Consider the following 14,179-nt stretch of genomic DNA (forward strand, 5'->3'; position numbering starts at 1 on the left):
AGAAGCATGCATGAGAGCACCAGCTGTTCTGGACGACTGTGTGATCACGCTCTCCGTAGCCGATGTGAATAAGACCTTTTAAAACAGGTCAACATTCATAAGCCAGACACATTACCAGGACGTGTTCTCCGAGCATGCGCTAACCAACTGGCAAGTGTCTTCAGACATTCTCAGCCTGTCCCTGACCGAGTTTGTAATACCTATATGTTTCAAGCAGACCAGCATAGTCCCTAGCCCAAGAACACCAAAGTAACCTGCCTAAATGACTACAGACCCACAGCACACACATCTGTATCTATGAAGTGCTTTAAAAGGCTGGTAATGGCTCACATCAACACCATTATCCCAGAAACCCTAGACCCACTCCAATTTGCATACCGCCCCAACAGATCCACAGATGACGCCATCTCTATTGCACTCCACACTGCCCTTTCCCACCTGGACAAAAGGAACACCTATGTGAGAATGCTATTCATTAACTACATTCATTGACTTGCTCAGCGTTCAACACCATAGTGCCCTCAAAGCTCATCACTAAGCTAAGGACCCTGGGACTAAACACCTCCCTCTGGATCCTGGACTTCCTGACGGGCCGCCCCCATGTGTAAGGGTATGTAACAACACATCTGCCACGCTGATCCTCAACACAGGGGGCCCCTCAAGGGTGTGTGCTCAGTCCCCTCTTGTACTCCCTGTTCACCCATGACTGCATGGCCAAGCACGTCTCCAACACCATCATTCAGTTTGTCGACGACAACAGCCTGATCACTGACAATGATGAGACAGCCTATAGGGAGGTCAGAGACCTGGCAGTGGTGCCAGGATAACAATCTCTCCCTCAACATGATCAAGGCAAATGAGATGATCGTGGACTACAGGAAAAGGAGGGCAGAGCACGCCCCCATTCTCATCGACGGGGCTGTAGTGGAGCAGGTTGAGAGCTTCAAGTTCCTTGCTGCCCACATCACCAACAAACTATTATGATCCAAACACACCAAGACAGTTGTGAAGAGGGCATGACAACACCTATTCCCCCTCAGGAGACTGAAGAGATTTTGCATGTGTCCTCAGATCCTCAAAAAGGATTTGAGGACCGTCTGGTACGGTCACTGCTCGGCCTTCGACCGCAAGGGGCTATAGAGGATAGTGCGCATGGCCCAATACATCACTGGGGCCAAGCTTCCTGCCATCCAGGGCCTCTATACCAGCTGGTATCAGATGTAGGCCCTAAAAATGGATGGTTGCTGATAATGAGCCTCTGTACGCCTATGTAGATATTCCATAAAAATATCTGCTGTTTCCAGCAACAATAGTCATTTACAACATTAACAGTGTCTACACTGTATTTCAGATCAATTAGATTTTCTTTCACAACCATAACATTTCTAAGTGACCCCAAACATTTGAACGGTAGCGTACATCACAAAGAGCGAGATGGAAAGAGAAAATGACTGAGTCATTAGGAAGACAGGGAGGTTGATTGAGTGATTGTTAGAGAGGGCAGTAGCAGAGAGGGCAGTAGCCATTGAAACGCCAATGGAGCTTGTAGAGCATTTAGTGAGGGCAGAGGCAGCATCGATTCACCAGCTCTAATCTGGCAGCAGTGTGTGAGAGAGAGATGGAGAGACAAGAGATGAGACCGAGCGAGTGGACTGGGAGGGAGGATATAGAGAAGGGGGGATGGAGAGAGAAGGGGGGATGGAGAGAGATGGCAGATGATAATGAGGCAGGCCCAGGGTCTGTCTCCACCTTAACTCACCCTCTCCAGGAGTGATGGAGTCAGCAGAGCGTGCCCCCTCCTCCTACCCGCCTCCGGGCTGCCCTCCCCTCCCTCTCTCCTCCCCAGTTTATCACCGCTTCTCCACACCAAGGATTTCACTAAACTCACTAAGCGGAAAATGGAGGTCAGTGGAAGAGCCGCAAGAGTTTCATCGGAGAGACATCCATATGCAGAGATGCACGCAGACACAGATGCACTCCTGTAGTGCAAACACACACACATAAATATACAGATATTTTCACTGACTAGTTACAATTAATGTAGTTAATACATTTGATTATCATAATATCATCAGGATGATAACTTGCGGTGTAACAAACAGATGTCTGGTTCACCTACACTAATATCACCTCAGAGGTAGAATCATGGGGAATTTTTTGAATATTTCATAGAGGGAGATGACATTTATTTTAACAGAAGGACAAACGTTTGTTTTATCAGAATCAGAGGATTACGCAAATCAGATCTGATCTGTGGCTGTGTGAAATCCCATAAAATAAATAAAAATAAAAGTGTGAGATTACTTTGAGATTAGCGACGTCGCGCGCACGTATTTTACCGATTAAAACCCTCGAAATTTGGGCCCTGGGGAGGGTCTGCTGGGCTCAGGCTCCATAGCTGTTGGAGATTATTTCCCCAAGCATAATTAACCAAGGTTTCACATAATTTAGATGACTATGAGTTGGTGTCGCGCGGGAGAACGCCAAGGCTAAACACAGAGTTGAGAGATTATCGGAGAGACGGCAGGGTTTTCATGTCTTTTGGGCTCAATCAAAAGTTTCAACCTTTCATCTCTTGTCAAGGGTGTTTTATGTTGATGAAACATTGATTCTCAAGTCTGATGTGGGAAGCGATAAGTATCTATCTGCACAGTCCTATATCGTGTGAATGTCATTGGATTTATGTTTATGCTACTCACTGTGTGTGTGTGTGTGTGTGTGTGTGTGTGTGTGTGTGTGTGTGTGTAGCAGAAATCAATATATCAGATTGCCCGTCTAGCAACTTCATTTAAGCTCATTGACTCTGAACACTGATTGATGAGCTCTGTCGGGGCTTTGTCATTGATGAAAGTAGTCTACACATCAGAAACTCATGAAGAGTAGCAGTGAGTGAGAAGAGGGACATAGAGAGGGACAGGTATTTAGGGGGATGAGGTTTGTGTGCTCCATGTCTGTAGGTTATATTCTCTGTATATTACCTCTGTAGCAAAGAGACATGGAATAAAAATGGATTTCTTTGCCTCCCTCTTAGACTGTAAAGGGGCAATTAGTAATTTAGTGATTAGCCACTTATCTGAAATGAAGCTACACAATCCCTGCCTGCTCCCACAATCATCCACTGCTCCAGAAAGCCTCCTGACAGTAGACCAGTTAATAACGGCATCATTCTCACAGCCAGCTGATTACACTAATCGCCTCAGTAGTGAAGAAATGAGAGGAGGAAGAGAACATAGAAAGACAGAGAGAGAGAGGAAGATTGAGAGATGAGAGGAAAAAGGTTAAGGTTTCAAACTAGCGTTATTTCTTCTCTCCATCTGACGCTCTGCTTTCCTCAGACATTTATAGACTGCCATTAACACGACATTCACACACAGTATATGGCATCATTATTAGTCTACAAAGCAGCAAATTAAGATAGGATTTTATATGGCTCATGAGATTTGTCTTACAGAGGTGCTTTAGTGGTACAGTATCCACAGCTGTTAATTAAGATGAGAATGTGAAATGTGAATCCTCTTTTGCATTTGACTAAATTAGGCTTTTGGGGATTGACTTAATATTAATAGGAAGTTACTGTGGAAGGGTGTCGAGCAGTAGTACCTTCTCTGGGATTTGGAGGGCTCTGAATACATCTTTTTTTCTTTCCCTGAAATAAATTGTCAATTTCACATGCACATACACACAGCTGGCAGACATATTATACACAAACACACCACACACACTCCCTTCACAAAACCAGCACCGAAACAAACGCCACACACACACAACCAGCACCCAACACACACACACACTTTTCCTCTACCTTTATCTGTATCCCATTGAATAACTGATGCTTTCCATATTCCATCTGAGGGATTATCACGGCTTACCCAGAATCCCCGGCTCCTGATTATCCTGCGTGTTGACAGGGCTGAGTTGTGCTATCAGCCGTGTGCAGCGTGGGGAGGTGTGGAAGCAGGGCTGGAAGAGGACGATGGGAGGAAGACAGAGGTGTACAGAGCCAGCCAGGTGTTTCTGTCAGATACCCGCAGCTCAATCAGCTCTGATCAGCCCAGTATGGTTCAGCGCCTCAGGTGGGAGACAGAGCTAAGCTCATTAGCCTGCTAACACTTCCACTGTCACAGTGTTACTGTCTGAACAACAAAGCAGAGAGAGGAACATATGGTACACCTGGGAGAGACAGGAGAGTGAACAGCAGCTCAGAGCAACATCTAGATTGTAGATGTTCAATGGATTCTATTCTGTCCATCATTTAGGGTAGCATTGAAGATTGAAGATAACATGATCCTAGAATGTTGTGAAAGCGATGTGGTGCTGCATCAGTACTGTGCTACTGTTCTTTGTTTGAGACGTAAATTGGACGCAAGTAGTGGGAGACTGACTGACACACACACACAGCGAGAACACCTTTGGTGTGCCGTGGAGATAAATGAGATTAGGGATTTGAGAGAGATTTGGAGAATAATCCTTCCGGATATCAGAGAGGGGCAGCCTTGGCACAGATCAAAAGAGGACTCTCTGAGTACAGATGGATGGAATTTAGGCTTGACATTTTCCATTTGCTCAGAGAATCAGTGGAATTGCATCACCTTGCCCCGTGTAATTGTCAGATAAGACTAAATACTGTCCTGATTCAGTCTAGTTGGTGTAATTGTCAGATAAGACTAAATACTGTCCTGACAGTCTAGTTGCCATGGTTGTTACTACAGTACTTAGCAGTAGATTTGTCTTCATTTAACACTGATTCCATGTACACAGCTTGTCACGTTTGGGGACCTTGTACTACGGCCCAAGTGCCCTAAGCAGTGCTCCACACTCCTTCTGCAAGCACACAAACATGCACGACAGGTACACACACAAACATTGCATTGTACTGTGTATACTTCTGTGCTTATGACAAATAAACTGACGTACACATGTCCATGCAACCGAACACACACACTGTCTCCCATTGCTGATGTAGCCAGTCTCACTGCCCTCTCTCTAGAAAGTAGAGCATCTCATTATTCAAGCTGACAGAGTAGCAGCAGCTCCACCTCCACTTCCCCCTGGAAGCCCTTCTCTAATGGACATTAGCTTGCAAATTAACCTCCACACCGTCACCTTAATGATCATTGCTTTAGCATTAACCTACAATCGCTACTGTGCTAATGCACCTACCTTCAACACCTGGTGGCCGTCTGCTCTGCCGTGCTCCGCTAATGAAGCCTTCCCAGAGGCCTCATCCAGACCTTTATGTTCTAAACATCATTAGCCTCAACACATACTTAACGCCCCACTGGATAAAATCTCTGCCATTGAAGAGCTTCTATAGAACATCCAGATTATAACTACAGCAATGAGTGCCGTCTGACATTCTCACCCATATCTGATCAGTCATCTCTACATTGGAAATTCCACACCAGCGTAGGCATAAAAAATTATGGATGCCTCAGATTATTCTGCCAATTCTCACATAACTTCATTGGGGGGGGACATTTGTCTTGTTGTTTACATTTGTATCACAATTTTCTTTTTTTGGGGGGGATCAGGATGAAAATGCCCATCTTAGGGTCTTACAGGAGGCATGGATAGGTCTATGATCCGTGAACTGTACACAAAACAGACATCTGGGTGTCATTATACTCTTTGGTGTGCTCTAACATATGGAGTATGTCTAGATCCTGAAATACACATTTTCATGTTCATTTATTACATTACAAATATCTAAAAAGATACCCTTTTGAATTTAGTTCATTTTAAGACATTGTTTGGAATAATATACATCAAATGTGGGCTCTCTGCTAATTCTGAAGGTATCATGCATGTTATGAGCCCCACCAACAGTGAATGGGAAAATGGATTCAAAGGGAACTACCTCTGCTATTTCTTTGTGTTGTTTATAACTTATTATTTTACTTATTTTGTACACAATGTTGCCGCTACCGTCCCTTATGACCGAAAATAACTTCTGGGCATCAGAACTGCGATTACTCACCATGGACTGGCAGAATCCTTTTTTTACTTTAACGAGTCTGACGTGAATGATATACTGCTTTCCTGGGAACAGGCCCAGATCCCTGTCATTTGTGTGAAGAAAAGGCAGAGAAAGAGGCCAGAGGGCGGTCTGCCTTCTGAGAATTTGTAGGCGACCTAATAAACCCCCACTTCCTTCCATTCTGCTAGCAAACGTGTAATCTTTGGAAAATAAAATGTATGACCTATGCGGAAGATTAAACTACCAACGGGACATTCAAAACTGTAATATCTTATGCTTCACAGAGTCGTGGCTGAACGACGACACTATCAACATACAGCTGGCTGGTTATACGCTGTATCGGACAGAATGGCGGCGTCTGGTAAAACAAGCGTAGGAGGACTATGTATTTTTGTAAATGACAGCTGGTGCATGATATCTTAGGAAGTCTCAGGGTTTTGCTCGCGTGAGGTAGAGTATCTCATGATACGCTGTAGACCACACTATCTACCAAGAGAGTTTATCTGTATTTCTCATAGCTGTCTACATACCACCACAGACTGATGCTGGCACTAAGACCACACTGAATGAGCTGTATTCCGCCATAAGCAAACAGGAAAACACTCACCCAGAGGTGGCGCTCCTAGTAGCCGGGGACGTTAATGCAGGGAAACTTAAATCCGTCTCATTAAATTTCTATCAGCATGTTAAATGTGCAAACAGGGGAAAAAAATAATACTTTACTCCACACACAGAGACGCATACAAAGATCTCCCTCGCTCTCCATTTGACAAATCTGATGATAATTCTATCCTTCTGATTCCTGCTTACAAGCAAAAATTAAAGCAGGAAGCACCAGTGACTCGATCAATAAAAAAAGTGGTCAGATGAAGCAGATGCTAAGCTACAGGACTGTTTTGCTAGCAGTGACTGGAATATGTTCCAGGATTCCTCCAATGGCATTAAGGAGTACACCTAATCAGTCATTGGCTTCATCAATAAGTGTATCAATGACATCGTCCCCACAGTGACCGTACCCACTTTTTTATTTAACATTTATTTAACTAGGCAAGTAGTTAAGAACAAATTCTTATTTACAATGACGGCCAAACCCAGGCGATGCTGGGCCAATTGTGCACCGCCTTATGGGACTCCCAATCATGGCCAGATGTGATGCAGCCTGGATTTGAACCAGGGACTGCAGTGATGCCTCTTGCACTAAGATGCAGTGCCTTAGACCGTTGCGCCACTCGTACATATCCCAACCAGAAGCCCTGGATTACAGGCAACATCCACACTGAGCTAAAGGTTAGAACTTCCGCTTTCAAGGAGCGGGACTCTAACCCGGAAGCTTATAAGAAATCCCGCTATGCCCTCTGACAAACCATCAAACAGGCAAAGTGTCAATACAGGACTAAGATCGAGTAGTACTACACCGTCTCTGACGCTCATCGGATGTGGCAGGGCCTGCAAACCATTGCAGACTACACAAAGGGAAGCACAGCCGAGAGCTGCCCAGTGACACAAGCCTACCAGACGAGAAACTGCTTCTATGCCTGCTTCGAGGCAAATAACACTGAAACACGGATGAGAGCACCAGCTGTTCCGGAAGACTGTGTGATCACACTCTCCGCAGCTGATGTGAGTAGGACCTTTAAACAGGTCAACATTCACAAGACCGCAGGGCCAGATGGATTATGAGAACGTGTACTTCAAGCATGCGCTGACCAACTGGCAAGTGTCTTCGCTGACATTTTTAACCTTTCCTTGTCTGAGTCTGCGATACCAACATGTTTTAAGCAGACCACCATAGTCCCTGTGCCAAAGAATACTAATGTAACCTGCTTAAATGACAACTCAAATCAAATCAAATTTTATTTGTCACATACACATGGTTAGCAGATGTTAATGCGAGTGTAGCGAAATGCTTGTGCTTCTAGTTCCGACAATGCAGTGATAACCAACAAGTAATCTAACTAACAATTCCAAAACTACTGTCTTATACACAGTGTAAGGGGATAAAGAATATGTACATAAGGATATATGAATGAGTGATGGTACAGGGCAGCATACAGTAGATGGTATCGAGTACAGTATATACATATGAGATGAGTATGTAGACAAAGTAAACACAGTGGCATAGTTAAAGTGGCTAGTGATACATGTATTACATAAGGATGCAGTCGATGATATAGAGTACAGTATATACGTATGCATATGAGATGAATAATGTAGGGTAAGTAACATTATATAAGGTAGCATTGTTTAAAGTGGCTAGTGATATATTTACATCATTTCCCATTATTAAAGTGGCTGGAGTTGGGTCCGTGTCAATGACAGTGTGTTGGCAGCAGCCACTCAATGTTAATGGTGGCTGTTTAACAGTCTGATGGCCTTGAGATAGAAGCTGTTTTTCAGTCTCTCGGTCCCAGCTTTGATGCACCTGTACTGACCTCGCCTTCTGGATGATAGCGGGGTGAACAGGCAGTGGCTCGGGTGGTTGATGTCCTTGATGATCTTTATGGCCTTCCTGTAACATCGGGTGGTGTAGGTGTCCTGGAGGGCAGGTAGTTTTCCCCCGGTGATGCGTTGTGCAGACCTCACTACCCTCTGGAGAGCCTTACGGTTGAGGGCAGAGCAGTTGCCGTACCAGGCGGTGATACAGCCTGCCAGGATGCTCTCGATTGTGCATCTGTAGAAGTTTGTGAGTGCTTTTGGTGACAAGCCGAATTTCTTCAGCCTCCTGAGGTTGAAGAGGCGCTGCTGCGCCTTCTTCACGACGCTGTCAGTGTGAGTGGACCAATTCAGTTTGTCTGTGATGTGTATGCCGAGGAACTTAAAACTTGCTACCCTCTCCACTACTGTTCCATCGATGTGGATAGGGGGGTGTTCCCTCTGCTGTTTCCTGAAGTCCACAATCATCTCCTTAGTTTTGTTGACGTTGAGTGTGAGGTTATTTTCCTGACACCACACTCCGAGGGCCCTCACCTCCTCTCTGTAGGCCGTCTCGTCGTTGTTGGTAATCAAGCCTACCACTGTTGTGTCGTCCGCAAACTTGATGATTGAGTTGGAGCGTGCGTGGCCACGCAGTCGTGGGTGAACAGGGAGTACAGGAGAGGGCTCAGAACGCACCCTTGTGGGGCCCCCGTGTTGAGGATCAGCGGGGAGGAGATGTTGTTGCCTACCCTCACCACCTGGGGGCGGCCCGTCAGGAAGTCCAGTACCCAGTTGCACAGGGCGGGGTCGAGACCCAGGGTCTCGAGCTTGATGACGAGCTTGGAGGGTACTATGGTGTTGGATGCCGAGCTGTAGTCGATGAACAGCATTCTCACATAGGTATTCCTCTTGTCCAGGTGGTTTAGGGCAGTGTGCAGTGTGGTTGAGATTGCGTCGTCTGTGGACCTATTTGGGCGGTAAGCAAATTGGAGTGGGTCTAGGGTGTCAGGTAGGGTGGAGGTGATATGGTCCTTGACTAGTCTCTCAAAGCACTTCATGATGACGGAAGTGAGTGCTACGGGGCGGTAGTCGTTTAGCTCAGTTACCTTAGCTTTCTTGGGAACAGGAACAATGGTGGCCCTCTTGAAACATGTGGGAACAGCAGACTGGTATAGGGATTGATTGAATATGTCCGTAAACACACCGGCCAGCTGGTCTGCGCATGCTCTGAGGGCGCGGCTGGGGATGCCGTCTGGGCCTGCAGCCCTGCGAGGGTTAACACGTTTAAATGTCTTACTCACCTCGGCTGCAGTGAAGGAGAGGCCGCATGTTTTCGTTGCTGACCCGTAGCACTCACGTCCGTAGCCATGAAGTGCTTTGAAAGGCTGGTCATGGCTCACAATACCATTATCCCAGAAATCCTAGACCCAATCCAATTTGCATACCGCCCTAACAGATCCACAGATGATGCAATCTCATTCTCTATTGCACTCCACACTGCCCTTTCCCACCTGGACAAAAGGAACAACTATGTGAGAATGCTATTCATTGACTACAGCTCAGCATTCAACACCATAGTGCCCTCAAAGCTAATCAATAAGCTTCAGACCCTGGGACTAAACACCTCCCTCTGTAACTGGATCCAGGTGTAAGGGTATGTAACAACACAGGGGCCCCTCAGATGTGTGTGCTCGGTCCCCTCCTGTACTCCCTGTTCACTCATGACTGCACGGCCAACACCATAATTAAGTTTGCTGATGACACAACAGTGGTAGGCCTGATCACCGACAACAACAAGACAGCCTATAGGGAGGAGGTCTGAGACCTGGCCGTGTGGTACCAGGACAACAACCTCTCCCTCAAAGTGATCAAGACAAAGGAGATGACTGTAGACTATAGGAAAAAGAGAACCGAGCACCCCCACATTCTCATCGACGAGGCTGTAGTGGAGAAGGTTGAGAGCTTCAAGGTCCTTGGTGTTCACATCACCAACAAACTAACATGGTTCAAGCACACCAAGACAGCCGTGAAGAGGGCACGACAAAACCTATCCCCCCTCCATAGACTGAAAAGATTTGGCATGGGTCCTCAGATCCTCAAAAGGTTCTACAGCTGCACCATCGAGAGGATCCTGACTGGTTGCTTCACTGCCTGGTACGGCAAATGCTCGGCCTCCAACTGCAAGGCTCTACATAGGGTAGTGCGTATGGCCCAGTACATCACTGGGGCCAAGTTTCTTGCCATCCAGGACCTCCTACACCAGGCGGTTTCAGAGGAAGGCCCTAAAAAAAATGTCAAGGACTCCAGCCACCCATGTCAAAGACTGTTCTCTCTGCTACCCCACAGCAAGCAGTACCAGAGCACCAAGTCTAGGTCCAATAATCTTCTAAGAAGCTTCTACTCCCAAGCCATAATTCTCCTGAACATCTAATCAAATGGCTACCCAGACTATTTTCATTGATGTTTTGGTCACCTTTTAATGCTGGCAGTGCGTTCACTCTAATGGTAGCATGAGACGGAGTCTACAACCCACACAAGTGGCTCAGGTAGTGCAGCTCATCCAGGATGGCACATCAATACGAGATGTGGCACATCAATACGAGATGTGGCAAGAAGGTTTGCTGTGTCTGTCAGCGTAGTGTCCAGAGCATGGAGGAGCAACCAGGAGACAGGCCAGTACATCAGGATATGTGGAGGAGGCCGTAGCAGCAGGACCGCTATCTCCGCCTTTGCGCAAGGAGGAGCACTGCCAGAGCCCTGCAAAATTACCTCCAGCAGGCCACAAATGTGCATGTGTCTGCTCAAACGGTCAGAAACAGACTCCATGAAGGTGGTATGAGGGCCCGACGTCCACAGGTGAGGGTTGTGCTTACAGCCCAACACCGTGCAGGACGTTTGGCATTTGCCAGAGAACACAAAGATTGGCAAATTCGCCACTGGCGCCCTGTGCTCTTCACAGATGAAAGCAGGTTCACACTGAGCACATGTGACAGACGTGACAGAGTCTGGAGACGCCGTGGAGAACGTTCTGCTGCCTGCAACATCCTCCAGCATGACCGGTTTGGCGGTGGGTCAGTCATAGTGTGGGGTGGCATTTCTTTGGGGGGCCGCACAGCCCTCCATGTGCTCGCCAGAGGTAGCCTGACTGCCATTAGGTACCGAGATGAGATCCTCAGACCCCTTGTGAGACCATATGCTGGTGCGGTTGGCCCTGGGTTCCTCCTAATGCAAGACAATGCTAGACCTCATGTAGCTGGAGTGTGTCAGCAGTTCCTGCAAAAGGAAGGCATTGATGCTATGGACTGGCCCGCCCGTTACCCAGACCTGAATCCAAATCCAAGCACATCTGGGACATCATGTCTTGCTCCATCCACCAACGCCACGTTGCACCACAGACTGTCCAGGAGTTGGCGGATGCTTTAGTCCAGGTCTGGGAGGAGATCCCTCAGGAGACCATCCGCCACCTCATCAGGAGCATGCCCAGGCGTTGTAGGGAGGTCATACAGGCACGTGGATGCCACACACACTACTGAGCCTCATTTTGACTTGTTTTAAGGACATTACATCAAAGTTGGATCAGCCTGTAGTGTGGTTTTCCACTTTCATTTTGAGTGCGACTCCAAATCCAGACCTCCATGGGTTGATAAATTTGATTACCATTGATAATTTGTGTGATTTTGTTTTCAACACATTCAACTATGTAAAGAAAAAAATATTTAATAAGAATATTTCATTCATTCAGATCTAGGATGTGTTATTTTAGTGTTCCCTTTATTTTTTTTGAGCAATGTGTGTATGTGTATATATACATATACACACACACACACACACACACACACACACACTTCAGTTGAAGGCATTCAGTAGTACAACTGACTAGGTATCCCCATTTCCTTCCTACATACCTACTGAGTGCACAAAACATTAGGAACACCTGCTCATTCCATGACAGACTGACCAGGTGAAAGCTATAATCCCTTATTGATGTCACTTGTTATATCCACTTCAAATCAGTTTAGATGAAGGGGAAGAGACAGGTTAAAGGAGGATGTTTAAGCCCTGAGACATGGATTGTGTGTGTTCCATTAAGAGGGTGAATGGGCAAGACAAAATATTTAAGTGCCATTGAATGGGGTATAGTAGTATGTGCCCAGCGCACTGGTTTGAGTGTGAAGAACTGCAATGCTACTGGGTTTTTCACTCTCTCAACAGTTTCCCGTGTGTATCAAGAATGGTCCACCACCCAAAGGACATCCAGCCAACTTGACAACTGTGGGAAGCATTGGAGTCAACACAGGCCAGCATCCCTGTGGAACGCTTTCAACACTTTGTAGAATCCATGCCCTGATGAATTGAGGCTGTTCTGAGGGCAAAAGGGGATGCAAGTCAATATTAAATAGTTGTTCCTAAAGTTTTGGCCACTCTGTGTGTGTGTGTACACTGACCAAAAATATAAATGAGACCTTTCATGAGCTGAAATTAAAATAAATATTTCATACGCACAGAAAGCTTATTTCGCTCCCTGTTAGGGAGCATTTCTCCTTAGCCAAGAATCCATCCACCTGACAGGTGTGGCATATGAAGAAGCTGATTAAACAGCATGATCATTATAAAGGTGCACCTTGTGCTGGGGACAATAAAAGGCCACTAAAATGTGCAGTTGTGTCACACAACAAGATGCCACAGATGCCTCAAGTTTAGGTAGGGTGCAATTGGCATGCTGACTGCAGGAGTGTCCACCAGAGCTGTTACCAGATAATTGAATGTTCATTTCTCTACCATTGCCAACATCGTTTCAGATAATTTGGAGGTACTTGCAACCGGCGTCACAACCGTAGACCATGTGTAACCACGCCAGCCCAGAACCTCCACATCCGGCTTCTTCACCTGTGGGATCGTCTGAGACCAGCCACCCGGACAGCTGATGAAACGGAATAGTATTTCTGTGTAATAACGCCCTTTTGTGGGGAGAAACCCATTCTGATTGGGTGGGCCTGACTCCCCAGTGGATGGGCCTATATCCTCCCAGGCCCACCCATGGCTGCATTCCTGCCCAGTCATGTCAAATCCATAGATTAGGGCCTTATGAATTATGAACACAGTAAAATCAATTAAATTTTTGCATTTATATTTTTGTTCAGTATAAGTGTATTTTTCCTCCCCCTAAGGTTGATTAATATCACTAGCAACAGAATAAACAAATATTGAATGACGTTATATATGGTAGAGAAGAGAATACCCTCTTTCTAATATTGAGCCAATTGCCCTCACTGGAGCCAATTGCCCTCACTGGAGCCAATTGCCCTCACTGGAGCCAATTACCCACACTGGAGCCAATTACCCACACTGGAGCCAAATATGACTCACTAGAGCTTTGAAAAAGCACCTGATAATAGGTTACCAGTGCAGCAAGTGCCACTTGCTGTCGGTAGGCTTTCTTAGCTTGGACATTAAGTACGGCTAACCTTTGTTTAACCAGCTAAACAGTTGCTCTTAGCGAACATGTGCTTACAGTTACCTTTCACACTTCCTCTTCCAATCATAATGCTGGAAAGTCTAAATAATAACTATTTACCAAATCTCATTTAAAAAATGTTGATGACTTCTCCTTTCCATTATCATTCACCTGATAAGACAAATTTAATAAAAATGTTTTTGCTAATGTATGATGGGGGTCCCTGGGTCGCCGGTTTGCCTGAGAGGGGGTGCCTAGGCAAGAAAAGGTTGAAGACCCCTGAACTAGATTATGCAGTCTGAATATAGGACCTGTTGGATGGAAGGTCATGA

The 14,179-nt window shown here is 46.1% G+C and overlaps 1 protein-coding gene across 1 annotated transcript in view; it reads left to right on the top strand.

Annotated features, from left to right (window-relative positions):
* LOC118370857 (MAP kinase-activated protein kinase 5-like) overlaps positions 1–14,058 on the top strand; it is a 55,403-nt gene extending 41,345 nt beyond the window's left edge. Inside the window, exon 14 of the mRNA XM_052461135.1 lies at positions 13,192–14,058. Coding sequence (XP_052317095.1) covers positions 13,192–13,241 — 50 coding nt within the window. The 3' untranslated portion in view covers positions 13,242–14,058. The remainder of the gene's footprint in view (positions 1–13,191) is intronic.
* The last annotated feature ends 121 nt before the right edge of the window (positions 14,059–14,179 follow it).

This window comes from Oncorhynchus keta, chromosome 14, assembly GCF_023373465.1.
Source record: "Oncorhynchus keta strain PuntledgeMale-10-30-2019 chromosome 14, Oket_V2, whole genome shotgun sequence".
Classification (NCBI taxonomy): Eukaryota; Metazoa; Chordata; class Actinopteri; order Salmoniformes; family Salmonidae; genus Oncorhynchus; species Oncorhynchus keta.